This window comes from Photinus pyralis, unplaced genomic scaffold, assembly GCF_008802855.1.
Source record: "Photinus pyralis isolate 1611_PpyrPB1 unplaced genomic scaffold, Ppyr1.3 Ppyr1.4_LG2, whole genome shotgun sequence".
Classification (NCBI taxonomy): Eukaryota; Metazoa; Arthropoda; class Insecta; order Coleoptera; family Lampyridae; genus Photinus; species Photinus pyralis.
This window is the reverse complement of record NW_022170403.1, coordinates 49,743,162-49,765,172: the sequence shown is the minus strand read 5'-3', so window position 1 is coordinate 49,765,172 and position 22,011 is coordinate 49,743,162. Positions and strand designations below refer to the sequence as shown.

The window sequence follows — 22,011 nt, the reverse complement described above, 5'->3', positions numbered from 1 at the left end:
TCATCATAATAAAGATAACTTGCATAATGATTATAATAAGCTTGTTATGAATGGTGAATCATATTTAATATTCTAATTGAATATTAGTTGAAATCTGAACTATAATGAGTAGTAGGTAAATGTTATGGTGTCACGCACGTAAATTTTGTATTGCAAATTATGCTAAAACATCGTGCCTTTCCTGGGTTTGTTGTCGTTTATAGTTTTAACATTAACATTCCGTAGTGATGTTTAGCACCTTTTCCATAAATACCTATCTCCCTAAGTTAATGATCTGTTGTGACTGCCTGACTGCATCACAACCACATTGCACTGTGCCTGAAGGCTTGCACCACGGAAGTAATTATGTCTAGATTATTTGGTAAAAAACTGATAACCTTCATGCAGCGAATTTTGCCTCTTACTCAAATTGCACCTACGGCAACCACCTACTAAATTACCTACGAGGTTTTATTTCACCTTGGTTACAATCAATCATAATAAATAAGAAACTTCGACACCAGAAAATTTAGTCTCTGAAATTCGTTGATATGTTCCAGAACGTTTAGTGTAGAATTATAGGTGGATGATTATGTAGGTAGAGTCATAAGTAGCCGTACAGACAGACGAGCAGACATAGTACTGACGGACATAATAGTATTGACGAGGAGTTTTCAGCCAGTAACGGATTAACAGAATTACGTGAGTGGGGGTGGAAGCCTGGCACCGGGTGGTCAGTAAGAGGGAGGTCGTTCCGGAAATTTTCGAAAAAATACCTTAAAAAGTAAAGTTTAGTGGTTTTCGAGGTGGTTTTAGACGGATAATTTATATGTAAACAGATTTTTAAAATTAGAGCGCTTTTTGCGAGGCTTTTTGTGACGTAGGTAAACTCTCGCCAAACTTAGTGTAAAATTTTCAATATATGGTACTCGAGGTGGTACTGGATACCTATCAGTAATGGTTCGAGCGTTTAATGTCCTATAATCCCCACAATGCTTAATGGTTTTATAATGCCTATCAGGCTTGATCACTGCCTATAACACCCTCTAATTCCTGCAATGCTTGGTTACTGCTGATGGGTTGAATATAATATACAGTGTCTTATTTCACTTGAGCCTGCAGTGTATCTCAGTTGTTTTTAAAGATACAGATTTGGCTGTTTTCGCGACCCCGTGCTACTTTTTTGTGGAACTTTTAATGTCACAAACAGAATCAATCTAGCTATGTTTGCTTCTGAGATACAGTGTGAAAACGAAAAGTTTGACTTATAGGACGTTGTCATATCTTACTATTCATGTAATGTAAAAACGGATTATTTTTGATATTTTTACGTAGGTAGAATCCAGTGGCGTAGTAAAAAAAATGTTTGGACAACCGTTTCTGAGATTTGTCCCAAAGTTGGTATTTTTTAAATGCAAAACTCTGTATATCTTAACGTTAATTTTCTGCATTTTTTTCTTGACTCATTGATATATTATAACCTATATTTTTTTTTAATTTTAGCCATGAACCGAAAATAGAAACCTTATTTTTTACGGTTTTTAAATAGTAGACCATGGATTCATGGAAATTTTGTTCTGTCCCGAGTTGTATCCATGGTCACTAAGACCAATCAATAAAAATCACTGACGGTAGAGTGGAAGCTATTTTCCTTTACCTCAATAATAGATGCACCAAGAAGAAATGGTTTAACCTCGGGTTTAACAGGAGATAACAGGATAACTTTGAAATATTAGTGCTATTTAAAGAAGTATTGGTTTGTGATTAAAAATTTCACTGAAGATAATAAGGTAGAAGTTTTTATATTTATTTTACAATTTGGGAAAGAATTGGAATATTTGGAGCCAAATACTGAATCATTTTACAGGTTGAAAAGAATTGGATTTAAGTATTTGTGAATCCAACCACCACTGAGGATTTGAATCTTTTATTGGAGGATTCTTCCCGATTCTGAAGCATATTATTCGAGAAAGTAAATAAATAAATCATGACCATAACATTGAAAATTAAAGTCTCACGATAAGGTGATTCTGACTAGAAGGATCCCAAGGTAAATTTTTCGGGATGTTAAGAGGATGCCAAGAAGATTTCATTTTGAGAGTGCTGAGCATTCTATAGGCTCTAGAAGTTTTAAACATTCTATACAACTTCTAACAAGATTCTCCGAAAACCACTGAAAATCCTAGGAACATTCTAAAAGAGTTGCATAAACTGAAAATTGGATTGCATATACGCAAACAATACGCATACCAATGATAATATAAATAGACACTAGATTTTATACAAATACTAGCAGGCCAGGCTAACTTCGTACCGCCTTTGGGAAATTCCGTTTTTTCCCGTACCCAATTCCCGTATTTCCCCGTTCCCTTGGGAACTTTCCGAAGTCTCTTTTGGAGTACATCTTAACGCCTTAAAAAAAACTTACGTTTTAAATATCAAGTCTCTTTTCGAATTAAATTCTTGTTTTTTCCTGTTTACGTTTCCATTAGAATTTCTGAAAGTTTCTTCTATATCGAAGGATTGGATTTTTGTATAGTCATAGTAGATCTCGCTTTGGCGCCATCTATTTGTAATATTGCGATTTAAAATGACGCAAAAGAGAAATAAACTTCTCGCCAGGAAAGATTGCCGGTCACAGAACACTTGATCCCGGTCTACAATCTATGTTTTTCTAAAGATGTGACCGACTTCCGGGATAGTAGCATGTCAATGTTGAACAAAAAGACTTTTCGTTCAAGATTGGCACGATCCTATTCCGGCAGTCGCTCGCATCTTAAGAAAAACATAGATTGCAGATCAACACAAGGTGTGCTGTGACCGGCAATCTTTCCTGGCGAGAGTTATATTGTTTTTTTGTGTCTATTATCTTCCCTACAAACCTTGTCCGAATAATAACAAACACAACAAAAAATAATTATCTAATTTGGTGCAGTCATTTTGAAGTTATACTTACGCGTACATACATTTTGGCGATTCATTTTTATTTATACAAAAGTGCTTTTTATATTATCAAATTTGAAATCCAACCAATTCCACTTCAGATTTCTATAGCGGATTTTGAAGTAGTACCTACATTATGCTGTGTTGTCAATTTTATGCATTTGCCATAAAATTCTCCTTGTTTAAGGTTTAAAGTATGGCCGCTATAATTAACATTACAGTTAATAGTATTTTAGTACTACGAATGAAATTACTACTTTGATTTTGATGCATCTTGGCAATACAGTATTTATTGTCTGTGGATGGTACCGAATCGCGTCAATAGAGGGACAGTCTTCGCACACGCGCGGAATTTTCATTTGTAAGCTTTGCCCCACAACACTTATTATTAAGCTCCTAGCGAGTTTATAATTTTGTGGTATCTATCCGTCCGTCCGTTAGCACGCTTTCTCAAAAACGAATGGACCCATTGAGACCTATTACGATGAAATTTTGCAGGTGGATTTTTTATCAAATTCGTAGACCGGAGTTCGTGAATTGCCAAAAAATAAGCAAGACCCTTTTGACATCTTCGTTAGTTATTAACCGAATTGCATGAAATTCAAAATGAGCATAGCTTTAGCCATATAATACGTAATGCGAAGCCAAGCTACACCCAGGGGCTCGTTTGCTATATTTGTTTAACTTATTATATAGCTATATTTTTACTCAAAACGTCTGCCGAAATGTCATTCAAGTTGAATACTCCTAGTATCACTATTACCACGTAGTCCACAAGAACGTATACCTAAAAGTTCCTTTGAAATATCTTACGAAATCATAAAGTTGAAAATGTGTGCAGACACAAAAAATGTTTTGATAATATTCTTTCTTTCGCTCACTCTTCGTTTTAACTATAAAAACAAAATTCTACGAAATCTCAAGCCCTCGTGCGGACGAATGGACAATGTTCTCGCACTCTAAAAAAGCGAATAAATGTTTGTATGGTGTTCACGATTGTGTTTAATCTCTAACAAATAAAAAATATTAAGACATTAATTTGCGCAGGCGCAAGCAAAGACAGATTGTAAAAAATCTAGTTCAATCACTCCCGCTAGTGTTACCGGTCTTATCATTGTGGAAATAGTCGATAATCCCCCATTAATGTCTTTACGTAATTGTTATTGTGTATCTTTTTGGTTATTAAAAAAATGTAAAAGGTACAATAAATTATGATCAAGAGTAATAAATTCTCGTAAACGCTAGACTTTTAACGCATGTCAAAACTATTATTTTAAAAAAAATCAGAACCACTTATAGGCACCTGCCTAGATTGCTATTGAAGTACCCTACTGTGGAAATTATATCAGATAACAAAAAGTCAAAGTCCTTATCTTTCAGACTATTTCAGTCCACAAAATTGATGATTGTACTGTATTTAGCTTAGCTGCTATTTCCTCTATGATTTATAACTTAAACAAATGTTGATAAAACAAGTGGCTTACCACACATTAAAAGTAGGAATTTCCTAATGACAATTTCAACAAAGGTATATTTACTTTATTTTAAGGTGGCGCACGTAGTTTTGCATTGAATCTTTTTTTCTCTTGTTACAGAAAGTGATATTTCAGTACCATCTCCTCTGGCTGGATCTGGTCCAGGGGGGCACAAACCCTCATTTAAAAGCACCAAATTGGCTCGACGGGCACGTTCGTTTAAAGACGATTTTTTGGAAAAAATATCACAAATCCGCAGTCCCACGAATCAAGGGATTCGATCGCACAGTCCCAAAAGTAGAATGCATAAGCCGGATACCGTTGACGGTGCGCCATCTTCGAAAGGGCCTGTAAATGAACTGGATGTGCTTGCCAAACAAGTTAGTAACGAGAACATTGGGAGTACTGTAAAACACTTACGGTTTATATTCTAGGTGCAGGTGGCCCTCAAGCACTTTCGGGATGTTGTTTCAAAAAATATATTGGAAATGCTGCCAGGTAACGGAACCATTGTCCTTGATACAGTTTGGGCGATAAATTTGGCTGTGAAGTCGTCTGTGTCATCAGAATTTAGTAATAGTATTGTTTCGGCAACTCATCATATGTATCAAAGTGTTGCGCGTCTCATTAAATTATGTGATGATGTTCTTATCGATGGGGCAGAAAGTTCTGCTTTGAATCAGGATAATGTAACAGAAGTAGTCGCACAAGTAGAGGATGCTGTTAAGGTAACCATTTTTCTCGTCTAACGCGCATTCATCATCATCAAATTTCAGACTTTAATCAAACTGGCAAAGGAAAAAATAATGCACCAACATACTATATCGTACAAAACAACACCAAGAAGTTCGTTCGGAAATGCATCACTGGATATATCTACACAACGAAATTCCTTGCCAGATATACCCCTAACGCCGCGCGAAAGGCAAATACTAGAGCAAACTTCATGTGTTCCTGGAAAAGTGAGAAGTAGTCACAGTTCAGAATCTGTTTTAAGAGATAACAGTCCACCTCCAAAGCCACCTTTGCCTGATAGGTAATTAAAGAACTAATACACTGTGCATCAAAGCAATGGCACTTTATTTAATACCTGTTATATATGAAAAAGAATTATCACAAATAATTAGTTTATTTGTTACTCAGTTGTAAACGTTGATTAACAAGACAAAACGCAAACGGGTAAACGTCATGTTTAAACGCTACTGACTTGTAAAACTGACAGCAGACCTGTAAAAATTTTTACAAGTTAGTAATCTAGTAATTTCATTGGCCAGAAATAATGCGAAGTCTCTGTTACATGGATAACATGATATTTTAGACATTTCTTCAAGATCAATTTAAGAACTAATTATTTACGTTTACAAATGAGTAACAAATAAAATATTGTACGTTATACGCCAGGTAATAGTTTTTACTGGCTCTAGGAGATGACAAGCTCGCCTAACGGCTCGCTAGTCAACTACTCCTATCGCCAGTAAAAACTCACTTACCTGGCTAATAATGTAAAATACTATTCTAAATTTGGAGAAACAATTTCTTAATTACCCAAAAATCTGTTTTTTTTTTCAAATTTTACTCAATGTGCGTTAAGTTTGACTGTTTTATTGAAAATTTATATTCCATAACATGCTGGTTTTGACCTACTAATGTGACATTTACCAAGCACTTTGATTTTAGTATGTATAACATGTGTCGGATGGATGAATCCAATGTACTTCCTCCTCCACTACCACCTAAAAAAAAGGGAAACAATCGTAGTTATCAGCTGATGGATGAATGTTTCAGTTCGGACAATTCCTTATTTGCATCAAGTCTTGAAAGGTAGGCGAAAACAATGTTGTTGTACAACTGTAGTTTTGGATAGGTACCACTATTCGAATTTCTGTCAATTCTACTCAATACAATACTTCTACCTCAATTTCGTCGTGTTACGCTAAAAAGCAATAACGAGAGCACAGGACATGCAAAGGATCTAGAATAAAGATTTTCGGGTTCTAACGTTTCTCAAACTGTTATGAAGTTTTCAATTACTGTTAGGGCCACAGCTTATATTTTCACTAACCTATCGATTGAGTAGTCTGTATTGAGGGAACCTGAAAATTCTTTATACGACGTCCCCGTTTTTGCCTTATCTATGGAACTGTTAATTGCGCAGCCTAAGCACAAGATTTTGTTAACAAAAGAGGCCAAGAGAAAGCGCTGGAAATTATTTTCAGGTTTCTAGGTTTGCCGCTAGAGAGCGTACGATTCATGATTAAGTAAAAAATGATTTCTTCCTAAACTATACCCAACAAACATGCATAAAAATACGTGCATTGCAATCTTGTATTATTTTGATGCAGTATATTTTGGTATAGCCTCATTAAATATGAGGGGTGGGGGAAGGAGAATATCTGTAATACGGCCCCTTCACTGCACTCTCTGAGCGAAGCGCCGTCGGTTTTGGAACGACAACAAGATGAGTTTGATAAAAGGACGACAATTGCAGCGATTGAAATATATGATGGACAACGTAAATGAAGGGAGAAAGAAAAGATTCTGGTCCAAAGCCATGGTATTTGAACAGATAGATAAATCCGGCAATTTGATTTTATTACAAGAATTTAATAACAAACAAACAAACCTACAGGTAGTCTATCCTTTTTCCACTTCAATGTTTAACAGGGCATCCTCTCCTAGCGGCGCGGAGGGTCTCGCGTCAAGTCAGGAATTCAAACAGGTTTGATTCCATCGCTCCACGCCAGGCGCGTATCATTCATGCCGCGAAGAACTACACACACGTCATTCCAAGATTTACCGCACGTTGTTCCAGGAGTGCACGTGAAAGGGCCCTTTCAGGAATTGAATGTAACTTCGGTTTAGGTTAACTCATTTTCACATAATTGGTCTTTAGTCCAGGAAATAGAGACTGAAAGTGGACCATTTCCTGCAAAACGAGAAGTAGCTTATGTAATAAGCGTTGTACTCTATGACTAACTTCACAATCGCCACAAGAGCGTTTAATTATCTATTTCTACCACGCGGGGGGGGGGGGGGAAGGTGAAACTGAACTGAGACAATTTTTTAATTTTAAAAGTATATTAGAAAGCGCTACAATCTCACAGGGATTCAGATATCCCCACTAGCAAGGGTTGAAAGTTGAATTATTATGCATCCCCATTGCTAAGGGTGCAGGGTAGGGGGGTTTATACCACGATAAGTTCAAGATATTTTCTCATAAAACTCTTAATTATAGAAATAAAGTATAAAATTTCGTTAAAACATCTACATAGAAATTTCAGAATTCTTAAAAATATAAGCAACTCTCAAGCTCTATACCGTTTTTAATAAACATTTCACAAAAAAGTAGTGTATATCAAAGTTCTGTAGAATTTTATGGTCTACAATTTCTGATAACAATATTTTTTTCTAAAGTGAACCATTAAAAAGACATGATTGAAAAACTAAGAAACCAACCAAATTTCAGGGGTTTTGGGGGTGGTACGGGGGAAGCACAAGGGGTGGGAGGTCGAAAACTTAGATTCTTAACCACCAGATGACTGTCTATGACATGCAAAAGAAATTGGAACTACTTCTCATTTTGCAAGTTAAAACCCTCTATTCTCTGGACTACTTATTGGAAACAGCTCTCTTGGTGTAATCAGATTTTAAAAGAATAGTCTTTTTAGCAAATGTGGTGAGTGGTAGAGGGCGCGGTTGACATTAAACATAAACTCCAGGTTTTCTTGAACATTTCAAATGAAACGATATATGATTATGAAATTTTCAAATAGGATGAAAAAGTTAAAATATCAGTGAAAACCGCATTAAGATATCTGTTTCCTAAGCTGAGATATGGTGAAAATATGCACATTAACATTTAAATTTCAATATTCATCAAAGTGACTTTAAAACAAAACAAACGCAATGCCACACAAAAAACTGCATACTTGACAGATACTTCCTCATTGTATCGCAAATGATGGCAGATAGTGTGAACTTTTATATCATAATTATAATAATTACAGTTTGTATAATGGATCTTTGATCGGCAACAAAAGCTGATCGGTATGAATATGAAATCATTGACACGCATTAAGTTACTTTAACCTAAAGTCACTAGATATAGAAAGTACCGCAATCATCCGCCATTTTTGGGCAAATTTGCTGCCAACTTAAAAAAATTGACAAAAAAAATCTGAATAGCTGTAATTTTTTATAACCTAACTTCATAGTACTGTCATATTTTATAAAAATATATACAGATATCTCCAAACAGGTGGAACAATCCCTAACATTAAAGTTACTAGAATCTGGTAACTTCCGCCATTTTTGGGCAAAAATTATGCGTTCTCTTATAACCTTGTAAATCGGGTTGTAAGGATATGCCGGTGCTCAAAATAAGCGGGAGCTGGGTCTCGTGGGTTAGGGTTCTCTGGGGTTTAAATTTGGGCGCCAACCTGCCTGATATCTGCTTAGTGATTACCCAATCGGCAGGTAAATCGGGCAAGACAATAAAACATCAATCCTACATGCATGAGATAAGTATACTGCAGTTAATAGAAACGGTAAGTAGGTATTTACAGTAATTATTTGATTAATTATAATTCTTTATAGGTACCTCTAGCGAATGATCATTCACCCTCACATTTAATTGTCTTAACGAAATTGTAAGCGTCACAGTGATAACCTCACACATATATTTAAAAATACTTTTTTCTACTTGCAGGATGGACGGCGATTTATAGTTAAAATTATCATGTCTAACAATACTGTAGGTAAGTGATATGGATTGTGTTGTGGAAAAGTTATGGCTTATCTGTTTTGATGGTTCCAGGTACGCTAAACGGGAATGGCTGACCTCCTCCGATAAGGCAGGCACTGCAAGGCCTTTATGCGAAATTGATATTGCGATACATCTTGCAATTACTCTCCTTAATTAGGCTTTTTTTTGAAATGCTGACGGTAGCTCGCGGGATGAAACCCCTGGACTGTATGCGGTAGATAAAAAGACCAATTGTTAGAGCCCTATATTTAAGAAAATTAATATTATGTTTACTTCTTTGGGAATACATACTTTTAGTTTTTGGGCGGCTCTACTAGATAACTTAGGACTCTCCTAATACGATTATTGTTTACAGGTACATATATTTACTTTGACGAATTGATCTTTCAGGCTACAAGAAATAAATTAAATATTAGAAGATTACCTACTACTTACTTACGATTACAATATCTACGCCATACAGAATTTGGGTATTAATTTTAAAACGTAATAATTTCGTTTCGATGTTAGCGTTTACTTCATTCGCTCTGACCCGCATACCCATTTTACCTCTCCGCGCGCGTTTCCCCTACCTTTATATTTAAATATCCCCAAACTAATAATGCCGCGAATTTTTGATTGTTACACTCTCTCTAACAGACAAGCCCAATGGATTGCGGTACTTTCTATATTTAGTGACTTTAATTTAACCATGAATCGTACGCCCTCTAGGGGCTTACCTAGAAACTTGAAAATAATTTTCAGCGGTTTCTCTTGGTATCTTTTGTTAACAAAATCGTTTTCTCCACGCTGTGCAATTAACGGTTCCATAGATATGCGCTATGACCTTTATTACTTGGACACCCTGTACATGCTCTCCCTCCTACATTGCCTCGCAGTTTGGCTACATTTTAAATTTTTCATCCATTCAGATTTTCGGAATTGGGTCTTATGCGTCCGACCTCATAACTATATGTTTTTCACTCAAGGTTCTTACCAATTTCGTAGGAAAAGTAGTAGGCATTGGGGCACTTTAGCGTGGGAAAATTCTGCCAAATGCGTTGCCAAGTGCAATAGCAGATTTTGGCAATTGGTTCTGGGTGCAATATCAAGTTTCGGCAGTTGACTTGGAGTGCCTGTCATGTCATATTTCGGTAGGACAAATTATGAACCCGATTTGGAAGTTGGCCCAGGATTATTAACAGATTGGTGTCAGGTGAACAGACTTGTTTCTGATAAATTTGCCAACGGCTGACATATGGCCCCCAGGTCAGCTGCCGAAATTTTACATTGCACCCGAACCATTTGCCAAAATTTAACCTTGCAATCCAGTCCATTTGCTCAAATTGGACCTCTGGCATCTTGGGCCAACTACCGAAATATGACACCCCGGGCCAACCATTGAAAATATAGCACCCTGTGGTCAATTACCGGCCGAAATGTAATTGCGCACCTTGGTCCAACTACTAAAATGAAGGTGTGCCATTCAGAATTTTGCCACAGTTAAGTGCCGGAATATCTACTGGAAATATGACCCCGCACACTGGGTCAACTGTCGAAATATGGCACTCTGGATCAATTGCCAAAATTTGACCATGCATCCCGGGGCAAACTTTTAATACAGTTCTGTACCAGTAAATTGTTCTATAAAGATGTATTTATTCAAGTAATGAGAACTTTGTTTACCCTAAATAATAAGTATTGCATTGTTTATTAACATTGTGAGGTTAACAATTTGAATTTTCTGATTGGTTACCATCACTGCAACTGTACATGGAATAATAACATATAAATTGCACGTCGACAAGAGAGATACAGCACAAAAGTACGTAGAGTCTTGAATCAGAACATGTTGGTGACATAGTGTAACTACATCACTCCATCCATGTTACTATGTATGATGTAAGGGTCCAATTGCCGATATATTTGACCTTGTACCTCAGACGAATTGTCAAAATTTGACCTTGCACTCCGCAGAAATATTTTCTCACTATAGAAGAATCAAACTAAAGATCTGTAATCGATAACATGTGCAGTTTTTCTGGTACGTTAACTTTGCCTCTTCTGTTACGAGGAGCTGTTATTTTGGCGCTAGGTACATCCCTAAACCGATTCAAAAATCTTTAAAATGTGTTTTGTTTGTCCTTGCTAGTATGTCTCAGGCTCAGGGACGGGACCTTTCTGCATTCTTCATGAACACCTCTCTCATGTTTGCCATACCAAAGAAGGCTGTTGTACATTTTGTTATACTTGTGTGTCCTTTTACATGCACACTTTCAGTGCACAAGGTTTTTGAGATATGACATCATATTAATGGAGGCCGGAGGCGCCACTAATACGGAACTGACTATTACGTAAATTCAAAATAGATATTAGTTGAAAACAAAATTCAAGTTATTAAAGTTGTGGACTGTTGACAGAAAAAAATATACAATTTTTGTGTGATTCATTTTTGACGCCCTCTCTTTTTAGAATCTCACTTAGGTCAAGATCTCCAGAAGATTCAAGTTCTTTACTCTCCGCTAGTGCAGGTAGTTTAGATTCCATGCTTAATCAATCAAGGGAGGAAGAAGAAATTCGAGCTTTAATGGACCACCATACTGATGCAGATGCATTAGTTTTGGACAATGACATATCGGGTATCGCCGGTGCTAACGGTATAGATAATTATTGGGACGATTCGTTATTATCTAACGTCCAAGACTCATCCATATCGCTGTTAAATCAGTCCAACGAATTGAATATCACAAATAAGGAAATGAATCGATTATCAAACGCAGATTCGGGGTTCGTGTCGATGGTCTCTCAAAGAAGTTCGGGTTATTCAAAACGTAGTTCACAACAGAGCACGGTTAGTTCGCAATGGAGCAGCCAGCAAGGATTTGCCAAGCATTCGGTTACGGAGATAACAAAGTCTGAAAATGTCATTCAGAAAACTTTCACATCCCAAAGTAGAACTGAAGTTAATTTTAAACATAATACAAGTAGCAGTAGTACCGTTTCTAATTTTCATAGTAATGGCCAGTCATTTACACGGGATGAAGTTTTTGAAGAAGCTCCACCTGCGATTCCTCAAAAGACAAGGCGAAAACCGGAGCGCCAACCTTCGCCATACGATAATGTACCTGATGATAGTTTGAGTATGTTTATCTAATTGTTTTCGATTTAACGTCAATTTAATTATTTAGGTGGTGAGTTATTAGTGGCCTGTCAGTTACATCAATCGCAAAATACACCAAGTTCTGATGTTAACGTGGTACAAGATGGGAAACCTCCACCTTTACCTCTTAAAAAGAAACATAGTAAGTATCACAAATACGATTTGTTGTGTATTTATTTTCTTTTGGTGGTTGAATGTCATTTGGTGCAACTTGCAATGTTTACGTACGGTGTAAAACAAGGAAATGCGCCAAAAGGGAAAAAGCAATGGGTGATGGAGATTGAGAGAAACTAGAAACATTTCCAATGACATGCATTGCAATTCCTTTAGGTGTCTAGAGTTGACAATTTTGGGGTTGATTGTTTACTATTTTATTTTGCAGCCATTCAACACACAATTTGCAAATGATGATACTGAACAAAGTTGTCGACATTTATAAATGTGGTCAAAAATATGCTTCCAATTTTTTTCTGTTGCATAAATGACATTTTTAAAATGAATATAGGTAGTACAATGTGTTAATTTAAAATTTTTTCATAGTGTTCCAATCAGTGGCTTACTCTGGTAAGTAGGCCGATGTGGAAAGTTGTCATAGTCTAGTACTCTACTTTGACTATGACAAAAAATTTAAATGTTTGTTATTCTCTGTTTATTATGCACGTACCGCGTATACCATATACAGTGTGTCATCTTTTTAGAGCCTTAATTAATAATAATACGTTTTTCATAACTACACATGCTATAGTTATCACATTTAGATATTCTTTCTGAAGAGCAGATATGGTTATGCGTTATATTAACTCCGTTTTGAAATTGTAATTGCATTAATATAAGTAAATTTTTGCAAAAGTGTTCAAGTAGTCACTGTTAAAATACCCAAAAACCACATCTTTGGATTAAGCTGCACCATTTAGGGCAAGGCAATCTAGGTATAAGTAAATTAAAAAATTACTATAGAAATAGCTATAGAACAAATAAAACGACAATAAACAAAATATATAAATGTAAAAATAGAATTGATCAGTACTTTCCAAAACGTCATATAATTTCTATTTATGTGTACAGAGGAAAATAATTGAAAACATAAAGATTCTCTTAAATAAGAACCTTAGCATTGCGCATGCGCACACCTGATGTTTAAAATATGCGATAAGTTGGCATCTACTAGAAGAATCTTTGATTAAAATTTCAAAAAAATATATAATAAATAAGAAGAAAGTTCACATTGCGCAGTTTGTGCATGCGCACATCAGATTTTTACAATATACGATACGCTTGTCTTTACTAGAAGAATGTGTGGTTAATAACAGCGCCTTCCAACATGAGGAAAATGCTCTAAAAACTTCAGTTCCATATTTCATCCATTTAAAAAAATAAATTGTTATCCATATTATTTGTCCTATCGAAGTTGGAAATTTGCATATTGAAATATTTCATTTTTCATATCGGCGCTTTTCACTTTTTTTTTAATTATGTACTTTTTATCGGATCCGGTATTTTAATTTCTGAACATTAAATGCAAGACCAAATCGCTATCCTCAATAATAACACAGGTCGATCTGGGAGCACCCTGCGTATTATATTGTCAAATGCGGCCTTCACGTCAGTGGCGTAGGCAAACCTATGCGAACTAATATTTCTACAAATGTGAACCCACTATAAAATGGGGTGGTGTTGGTAGGCCTGTGAAGCGTCCTGATTTAGACGGGAAATATATTGTTTCACGCATCACGCTTGGCCCTTGGGTGAGACACAAAAATCCCGATTTCAAATTAGGGAAAAGTTGCGCAATGAAATCCTGAAAATTCCCATTACTTCCGAAGATATGCCAGAAAAACTGAAATTTGTGGATTTGTTTAAAATTTCTTTCTGATGTTATTTGAACAGATACAAAAAAGTAAGGAACACTTTCTCATTGTCACTTTTAGAGCTCTACAAAACAGCGTGGATAGATTTTTAATACAACTGTTCGTTTAGGAGAAATCATTATCAAGTTTATTTTTTATATGTTCCCTAAAAAAAAACTATGTACTGTATTGAGTAGCATTTTTTATTCCAAATGTTTGGTACAAAAAAAAGTCGAAAACTGTTGTTTCAACAACATGGTGCATCTGCTCACAATGCCATAATCGTGGGAGAATACATATCGGATAAATTTTTCCATTTTCCAAGACATTTAATAGATATTCTCACGCTATTAGGGCGTTGTGCGCGGATGCACCGTCCTGTTGAAACTAACATTTGTCTTTTGTTCCTTACATCGTTGTGTTCATAATAAAAAATGCTACCCAATGCAGTATGTGCTCGTTGTATCTTCCATGGTTTCCAAGATCCCCATGATAGACACATATATAATCACCTAATGGTATGAAAATACTTACGAACTATTTTCATGCCTATCACATATGCAAACAAAATTTCATAAAAATCCGTCAAGCCGTTTCGGAGGAGTGCGACCACAAACACCGTGACACAGGGTTTTATATACACGGTGCAACTTTTTCGAGTGCCACTATGGGGATCTCGCTTAACTTAAGAAATAACAATTTGGTTAAATGGGGGCAAAGTTGCGAATTTCCGTGATGAATAACCATCTGAAAAGAAATTTAAAATAGCATCAATAGTTCTGAAAATATCGCAATAAAACGAAACTTTCTGATTTTCGTTTTTAATTTTTTCATGATAAACTAGTCCTACTAGACATTTCTAATTAACACATTATTCGAACACTTTTCAATGGAGATTTCGAATGTGGCATCTCGTTTTTAATAACTTTTAAGAACACAGAGAAACACGTGGCAACTTTAGTTTTTCTTATGGGCGTCATTTTTAAATTTAACATTTTGAGATTACGTCTTTTTTTCTCTTTACAACAATATATCACACATGGTGGTTCAGTATCACATTTTTCCTTAAAATACAAATTTTAATTTTTTGGGAAGAGAGTGCTTTGGAATAACAAAACGTTCTTTTATTGTCAACAAAAGTTTTGACAGTTTGATCCATCTTTCTAGTTGCAGCGTTGGCAGGGAACTAGTTGTGTTGAGAAAATTCGATTTTCATCTGAACACAATTGAACCTTCGTTTTGCAAGAAAATTATAATTCAAATTAGAATAAAATACATAAGAATAAATAATATTTTAGCAATAAAACTAGCACAAACGTAAATGATGCTGCTTGAAATAAGTCAACATTTTGTTCACAACAAAAGAACGTTTTGTTTTTGCAAAGCACTCTTCGCAGAACATGAAAATTGCATTTTTAGAAAAAATGTGACACTGAACCACCATGTGTGATATATCGTTGTAGAGAGAAAAAAAGACATAATTTCAAAATGCCAAAATTCAAAACGGCGCCCATAACAAAAAATAAAGTTGCCACGTGTTTCTCCGTTATCTTGAAAGTTATTAAAAACGGGATGCCATATTCAAAATCCCCATTAAAAAGTGTCTGAATAATGTGTTAAACAGAAATGTCTAGTCCAATTAGTTTACCATGAAAAAGTTAAAAATGAAATTCGAAATTTTCTTTTTTTTTTGCGATATTTTCAAAACTATTAAAGATATTATAAATTTCCTTTTAGATTATTATTCAGCACGAAAATTCGCAACTTTGCCCTCATTTAACCAAATTGTTATCTCTTAAGATAAGCGAGATCCCCATAGTGGCACTCGAAAAATGGACACTGTGTATTAGATGAAATACTTTTTTTGGCGCCATTGCTAGTTCTTGCTGTGGCATTCCTGGCTACTTTTTTCTTACTCATTCTAGTGGACAGTGGTTAATCGAAATGTTGGATTTTTTATTAGCTTAAATTTATCTTAGGTTGTTCCCAGCACGTGTTTCATCAACGGCGCATCTTCGGGCGGTAGGTCAGCTATAATTCGTTCCAGGTTGTGAGATAAATACTCCCCACACTTTCGTGAATTTCGCCTGTGTGTCTGGTTGTCTGAGGGTGAGAGCTTAGCACTTCTAGGAAGGTGCATTTTTTTATGTAATAGATGTGAAAGTTTTAAAAGAGGAAAAAATGTGAGAACAAAAATTGTGGGTCTGCAAGTCTAAAAAATATATTCCATTTTTAAGTATTGGGGTAAAGTCAATCGAGAACTACAGAACAAGTATTTGTATAGGGTGAAAACTATTGCTGTTCACTGGTTTATGTAAACAAACAGCCAATGAACCACTAGCCAGATATTTGAAAGTAACATAACTGCAAAATGTTGGTATGTGCCTCCGCCACCCGAAACGCCATGTCCAAGGAAAGATGGTCTAAGCTCCAAGAATCGGACTACCCAAATAAATAGTCATGTAAATTGACTGGTTTGAATGTATTGTTAAAAATAATATCTTTCCGACCAGTTTTATTTACATTTTACATTATATAAAATCCACAAGAACAAGAGTGTTAGTTATTACAGGAATTTCATATTCAATCTGGCACCTTAATCCATTTAAGGTACCAGATTGTTTGAAAATAGAAATAGCAGTTTAAATAAGGATAGGTTTAAAATATTGAAAGAATATACAATTGCAACAACTAGGTCCAGGAGCGGACTGAGTACTTACGGGCCAGGTGGAATTGCATAGGTTACGTCCCATTAAAGTATTAGTATAATGAAGATGGGGGGGGGGGGGCTGCGATGCACTACAAACACATTTTTTGCTTCATTTTAAAGTATTCACTTCTCGAAAATCAATTATAATATATGTAGTTTTTTTTAATTGCAGCTGATAATTAAAAGTAACAAAATATACATAATCCAAACGAGGCGCGTTGCCTATAACTGTGTTTCAGCACTTTCAAAATACGACAAACAATGATAAATTCATTGCAAAACACTTAAGTACATAAAACCAGAATTTTATAAATGATCAACCTAACTTCAACCTCTATGAGAGAAACGTGTTAATAATTTATTAATAGTGCAAGAAACTTACATTAATGCTGTCTAATAAAGCACATACTTATAAATTTCCAACGCGCCATTATGACCTACAGGCCAGGTGGTAATCGCCACCCGCCCCCCGGGCCAGTCCGCCCCTGATTAGGTCTGCGTGCTTCATGGCCAATACAATGTAATAAATGGTGACCAAGATATCTACTTTGCGAATTACGGTGAAATGTGTGAATGGGCACTTAAATCTGCAGATCTTGTAACATGGGCTTCAGCAAATTTATTAAACTGTTTATTAACCGAATGTAGTAAACGCAAATCAAAACTTGATTGATTGTTGTGTCCAGCCCTGGTGACTAGTGCTGAGCCATATTCTGGTAGTAAAATTCATGAGTTTCGCATTTGAAAATAATTTCTGGAGATGCACTGTATATGCAAACATTGTTCCACTGTTTATTGTGTGTTCTTCACAGGTAAACCTGAAAATAACTTCAGTCAATTACATCAGATAAGATGTTTTTTTTTGTAGAACTAGTTACAGTTGCAAAGTATATGCTAATTGCTAAGTTATGACCCGAATGTTTTCTGTTGCATTGGTTTAACTGATTTCCTATATCCTCTGAGGGTTTTAAATCTTGATGTATCTTACCATGATGTGATGGTGGAGACTTCAACTACTCTGTATTCCAAATGCTTTATCGTGAAACAATTACATGTGAAAATAGCAAACTTTGTTTATTGGTAAACATCTGATTGCAGTCCGTAAAATGGAACCATTATTACTTTCTATATTGAGTTACAAATTTAGCATATTTCGATTTACCTGTACACTGTCCTATTAAATCGGTTCTGCCCTACAAAGTGAATATTTAAAGATGATTCATTTTACTGACATTTCTGTTGCCTTTTAGTAATGGCCTATATGGAGATGTTTGGAAATTGCTCACATGCAAACGATCAAGAATTTATGCGCCATTCAATACATATGGTTCAAGGTCAGTGGGTGCAACCACAAAGCCCCGGAATGCCTACGACTCAATCTTGTACATTTAGTCATAGTTCGCAGACATCTAGCCGATTCACAACACATTCGCAAGTTCAAACCTTAACTCTACAATCGATCGGAGACAACACAATGTAAGTGGTTATACAGGTTGTCCACACCCTTTACAAAGAAGGCATGTCTCTCTTAGAACAACACCATCACCTTTAAAATCGCCCAATTCATCAGTAATGTCATCGACAAGTAATGGTATGCCTCCAGCATTGCCCCCAAAACGCACAAGAGCCCGTACGAAATCGAACATATCAGAGCCGCCTATGTCTCCAACTCTTCCCGAAAGAAAATCTTCCCCAGTGAAGTCATTGCCTGATCTTTTGGAACATACAACCTCGGCCTTAAAAGCAGACGAAAAGCAAACGGAAAAGGCGGAAAATGACGAGTACAAAAGCGCGCGTGATTTAGATCTTATAGAAGAATTAGACGTTAGCAAGCAGTTAGTTATTAAGAAATCGGACGAAGATGGACCAGAAATACGCGGTGGACAAGTGGACGCGCTAATTATTATGGCAACTAAGGCAACAAAGAACGGAGGTAAATATACAGATTGTCTTTATAAATGTTTAATCTTTCTCTTTTGTGCGCTATCAGAGGAAAAAGAAAATGGTAGCTCTTTAAACTTAGTGTTTCACGAATAATGTTTTAATTTTTAGTGTTTACATATCAAGAGGCTTTTCTCACCACGTATCGTACTTTTATATCACCATACGAATTAATTAACAAACTTATCCGGCGATATAATCACTTTTACTGTATACCAGACCGTAAGCCACGATCTCGGGAGGCTTTTGCTTTGATAGTTAGAGTTGTTAGCGACTTAACGTAAGGCATTTTTAAATTCAGTGCAAAAATCAATTTTGTAAATTTACAGTCCATCGGATTTGGGGAGCAACTTGCAGCAAGTTCTAATGGATTTTGTGCAGCAGTTAATCTCGTGTGGCGAATTAACTTTGGCAAAAGCTTTACGAGTGAAACACCTTGAAAAACACGAAGCAAAAAAACGTAGCATTGCGCTTACGAATTATCAGAGCAGCTTGACTTTATGCTCGCGAATATCCACGCTCCTCGACTTCAAGTCTGAGCAAATTGCCGAGCAAATGACACTTTTGGACGCCGACCTCTTTATGAAGATAGAAATTCCAGAGGTGCTCATTTGGGCGCAGGAGCAGAATGAGGAGCGTAGTCCAAATCTGACACGATTTACTGAGCATTTTAATAAGATGTCATATTGGTACTGGTGGCATTGCTTTTGAAATCATTGCGTTATGTAGTCATCTTTGTAGGGCCAGAACAAGAATATTGAGTGTAGATGCCAAAGATAGAGAGAAGTATTTTATGAAGTATATCAAGATTATGAAACACCTGCGAAAAATCAATAATTTCAATTCGTATCTTGCATTACTATCCGCCCTTGATTCCGCACCAATTCGAAGGTTGGAATGGCAGAAGCATGTTCAGGAAGGTTTAAAAGAGTATTGCGCTCTTATTGATAGTTCGTCCAGTTTTCGAGCGTATCGACAAGCACTAGCCGAAACTCAGCCGCCCTGTATTCCATACATGTAAGTACTTTGTAGCTTATCACGTAGCAGTAGCTCGACAGCAGTACAAATGGTCTTGGGCATGGATATTTGTAAATGTATAGTGGATTGGGTTGGTCTACCAACCTTGGCTTAAAACTCTGCTCACTTAAAAATAGACTAAAAATAAAATAAAACAATAAATAGCAGTTATAATTGTTGGTCCATTGAACAAGGTATATTAAGACTGAAAGCTTTCATACTTCTATATGAGTTATGTTTTATTCAACATATATGATAAGGACCTACACAGCAAAGAATAAGTGTCCTATTTAGCTATTGTTTGTTTAAATACATTCGGTAAATGGCACATTTAAATCGTATGTCCGTTTTTAACAAGAATGAGGTTATGTTTGTTACATTAACAGTGTTCGCCCATTACGTTCTTCACTGTGATGATCAGATAGCAAATGCTTTCATACATTTCTACATACTGAAGATCATAGTGAGTGGATGAATATAGTACAAAATAAAATTTAGGTTGTGGTTGTACCCGAGGTTGTACCTATGAAAAATCTACTGGAAATGTTTATTCATTTTGAGTCAACAGTCAGTACTGATCTTGGCTTATGTAAGAATATATTTTCAGAGGTCTTGTACTTCAAGATCTAACATTCGTACATATTGGTAACAGTAATTTATTGCAAGATGGATCAATTAACTTTTCTAAACGTTGGCAACAATTCAACATAGTAGAAAATATGAAGAGGTTTAAAAAATGGTAAGAAATATTATATTGTACTTTTCATAGTCCGATTTATTCTTTCAGTACATACTCATTTAAGAAAAATGATCGTATTATAAACTTCTTTCAAAATTTTGACGACTTCATCGGTGAAGATGCAATGTGGCAACTTTCTGAATCGATTAAACCCCGAGGCGGTAAGAAAACAACTTAATAAGGTTTTGATTAGGAAAGTTTATTACGTCGAATAGTACAATTTTTGATATGTAACAACAATTTTATTGTACAACATTTTGATAGGCTTTATTAGTACTAATTCTAATTAATTGTTATATTTGTGTTTAAAAACTATAAAAAAACTGCGAGACAGCTTTAAATTTATCGCACCTTTTATCATGTTTTTAATACGGCTTATTGTTCATATAACAATTGCGCAATGAATTGTAGAGCAACGAACTCTTTTTATTACCTTTTTAGAAATCTTATTGAATGTTTTTCGAGTCTCACGTGTTGCTCTTATTTACGCAATTCTTATGTATGTGTATTCTACGTTAATATTAAATAGAACATATCTACTATATGAATGGTTAGACACTAAACAAATATTTGTACATAAACTAGTCCTAATTTATGTAGCTATCGAAGCGTTCTGAACATTTTCAAAATGTACGAATCCGACCATCAGTAATGGAACACTTTGATAGCTGATGCTGTGATTATCAAATTTTGCTAAATATAAGCAAATGCATTCTATTATGACTGATTCTATTGTTGCAAAAGCACATAATATTTAGGAAATTTCTTCAGTTTAGCACATCTTCTGTAGCGTAAACCAAACCAAACAATCGGTTTTTTTACTTGAGGATTATGTTTTCTTCATATGATCTACATTTATCCAGTCGGGTGAGTTCTTATGTAAATATTACCTACACAAACACCAACAGCGTCCTCTCGTATTGTAATCTAAAAATTACTTCCTATAATAATTTCATAGTACTGTTACTACTTTTTCAGATCTCTATAAGTGGTGCCTCGTGAGTTCTAAAAAAGGTGGGCACAAGTAAAATCTTGCCCATTATTCGTGTACATAACATTATTTTTGTTCATTTTTCAACCCGGAAAAGACGTTAATGACTTTGTTGTTAGCATTCAGAATAGACTGGACAAATCTCTTTTCTATTGATAGGACTGCAGCCAGGGCTGGATTTACATATTTTGCGCTTATGGGCCCCATGAAATCACCCCACCCCTCCCCCCTCCAACCAATTGTAAGCATCTTATACCCCAACCAAAATTATTTTGTACTCTTTACAGAAAAGTGTTATAATACGATTTCCTTTCTCCTAATTTGCTGAGATTGATTTAATTAGTAGGTAGTGTACCTATGTAAATAACCACCAATTTCAAATAACATATTTCAAGTTTATTTTACAGTTTATTTTTACAGTTTATAAATGAAATCCAATATATAAACATGTAAATGTAACCGCTG

The 22,011-nt window shown here is 35.5% G+C and overlaps 1 protein-coding gene and 1 long non-coding RNA gene across 8 annotated transcripts in view; one reads left to right on the top strand and one right to left on the bottom strand.

Moving 5' to 3' along the window:
* LOC116162849 (guanine nucleotide-releasing factor 2) overlaps positions 1-21,643 on the top strand; it is a 37,832-nt gene extending 16,189 nt beyond the window's left edge. For 4 of the 7 annotated variants that reach the window (XM_031476578.1, XM_031476576.1, XM_031476582.1 and 1 more), the window contains exons 2-15: positions 4,518-4,777; positions 4,832-5,125; positions 5,174-5,433; positions 6,075-6,218; positions 11,614-12,281; positions 12,330-12,443; positions 18,109-18,334; positions 18,391-18,791; positions 18,849-18,863; positions 18,911-19,079; positions 19,129-19,488; positions 19,541-19,816; positions 20,424-20,555; positions 20,604-21,643. In XM_031476578.1, coding sequence (XP_031332438.1) covers positions 4,518-4,777; positions 4,832-5,125; positions 5,174-5,433; positions 6,075-6,218; positions 11,614-12,281; positions 12,330-12,443; positions 18,109-18,334; positions 18,391-18,791; positions 18,849-18,863; positions 18,911-19,079; positions 19,129-19,488; positions 19,541-19,816; positions 20,424-20,555; positions 20,604-20,733 — 3,449 coding nt within the window. In that variant the 3' untranslated portion in view covers positions 20,734-21,643. Of the gene's footprint in view, positions 1-4,096; positions 4,451-4,517; positions 4,778-4,831; positions 5,126-5,173; positions 5,434-6,074; positions 6,219-11,613; positions 12,282-12,329; positions 12,444-18,108; positions 18,335-18,390; positions 18,792-18,848; positions 18,864-18,910; positions 19,080-19,128; positions 19,489-19,540; positions 19,817-20,423; positions 20,556-20,603 lie in introns of those variants that run through there. The other 3 variants (XM_031476581.1, XM_031476579.1, XM_031476577.1) reach the window with 3 other exon arrangements.
* On the bottom strand, positions 9,364-9,700 carry LOC116162852. The gene is made up of 3 exons (XR_004143624.1): positions 9,602-9,700; positions 9,454-9,553; positions 9,364-9,404 (listed from the first exon to the last, which is right to left on the bottom strand). It is a non-coding gene; the product is annotated as an uncharacterized LOC116162852 (long non-coding RNA).
* Positions 21,644-22,011: the final 368 nt, after the last annotated feature.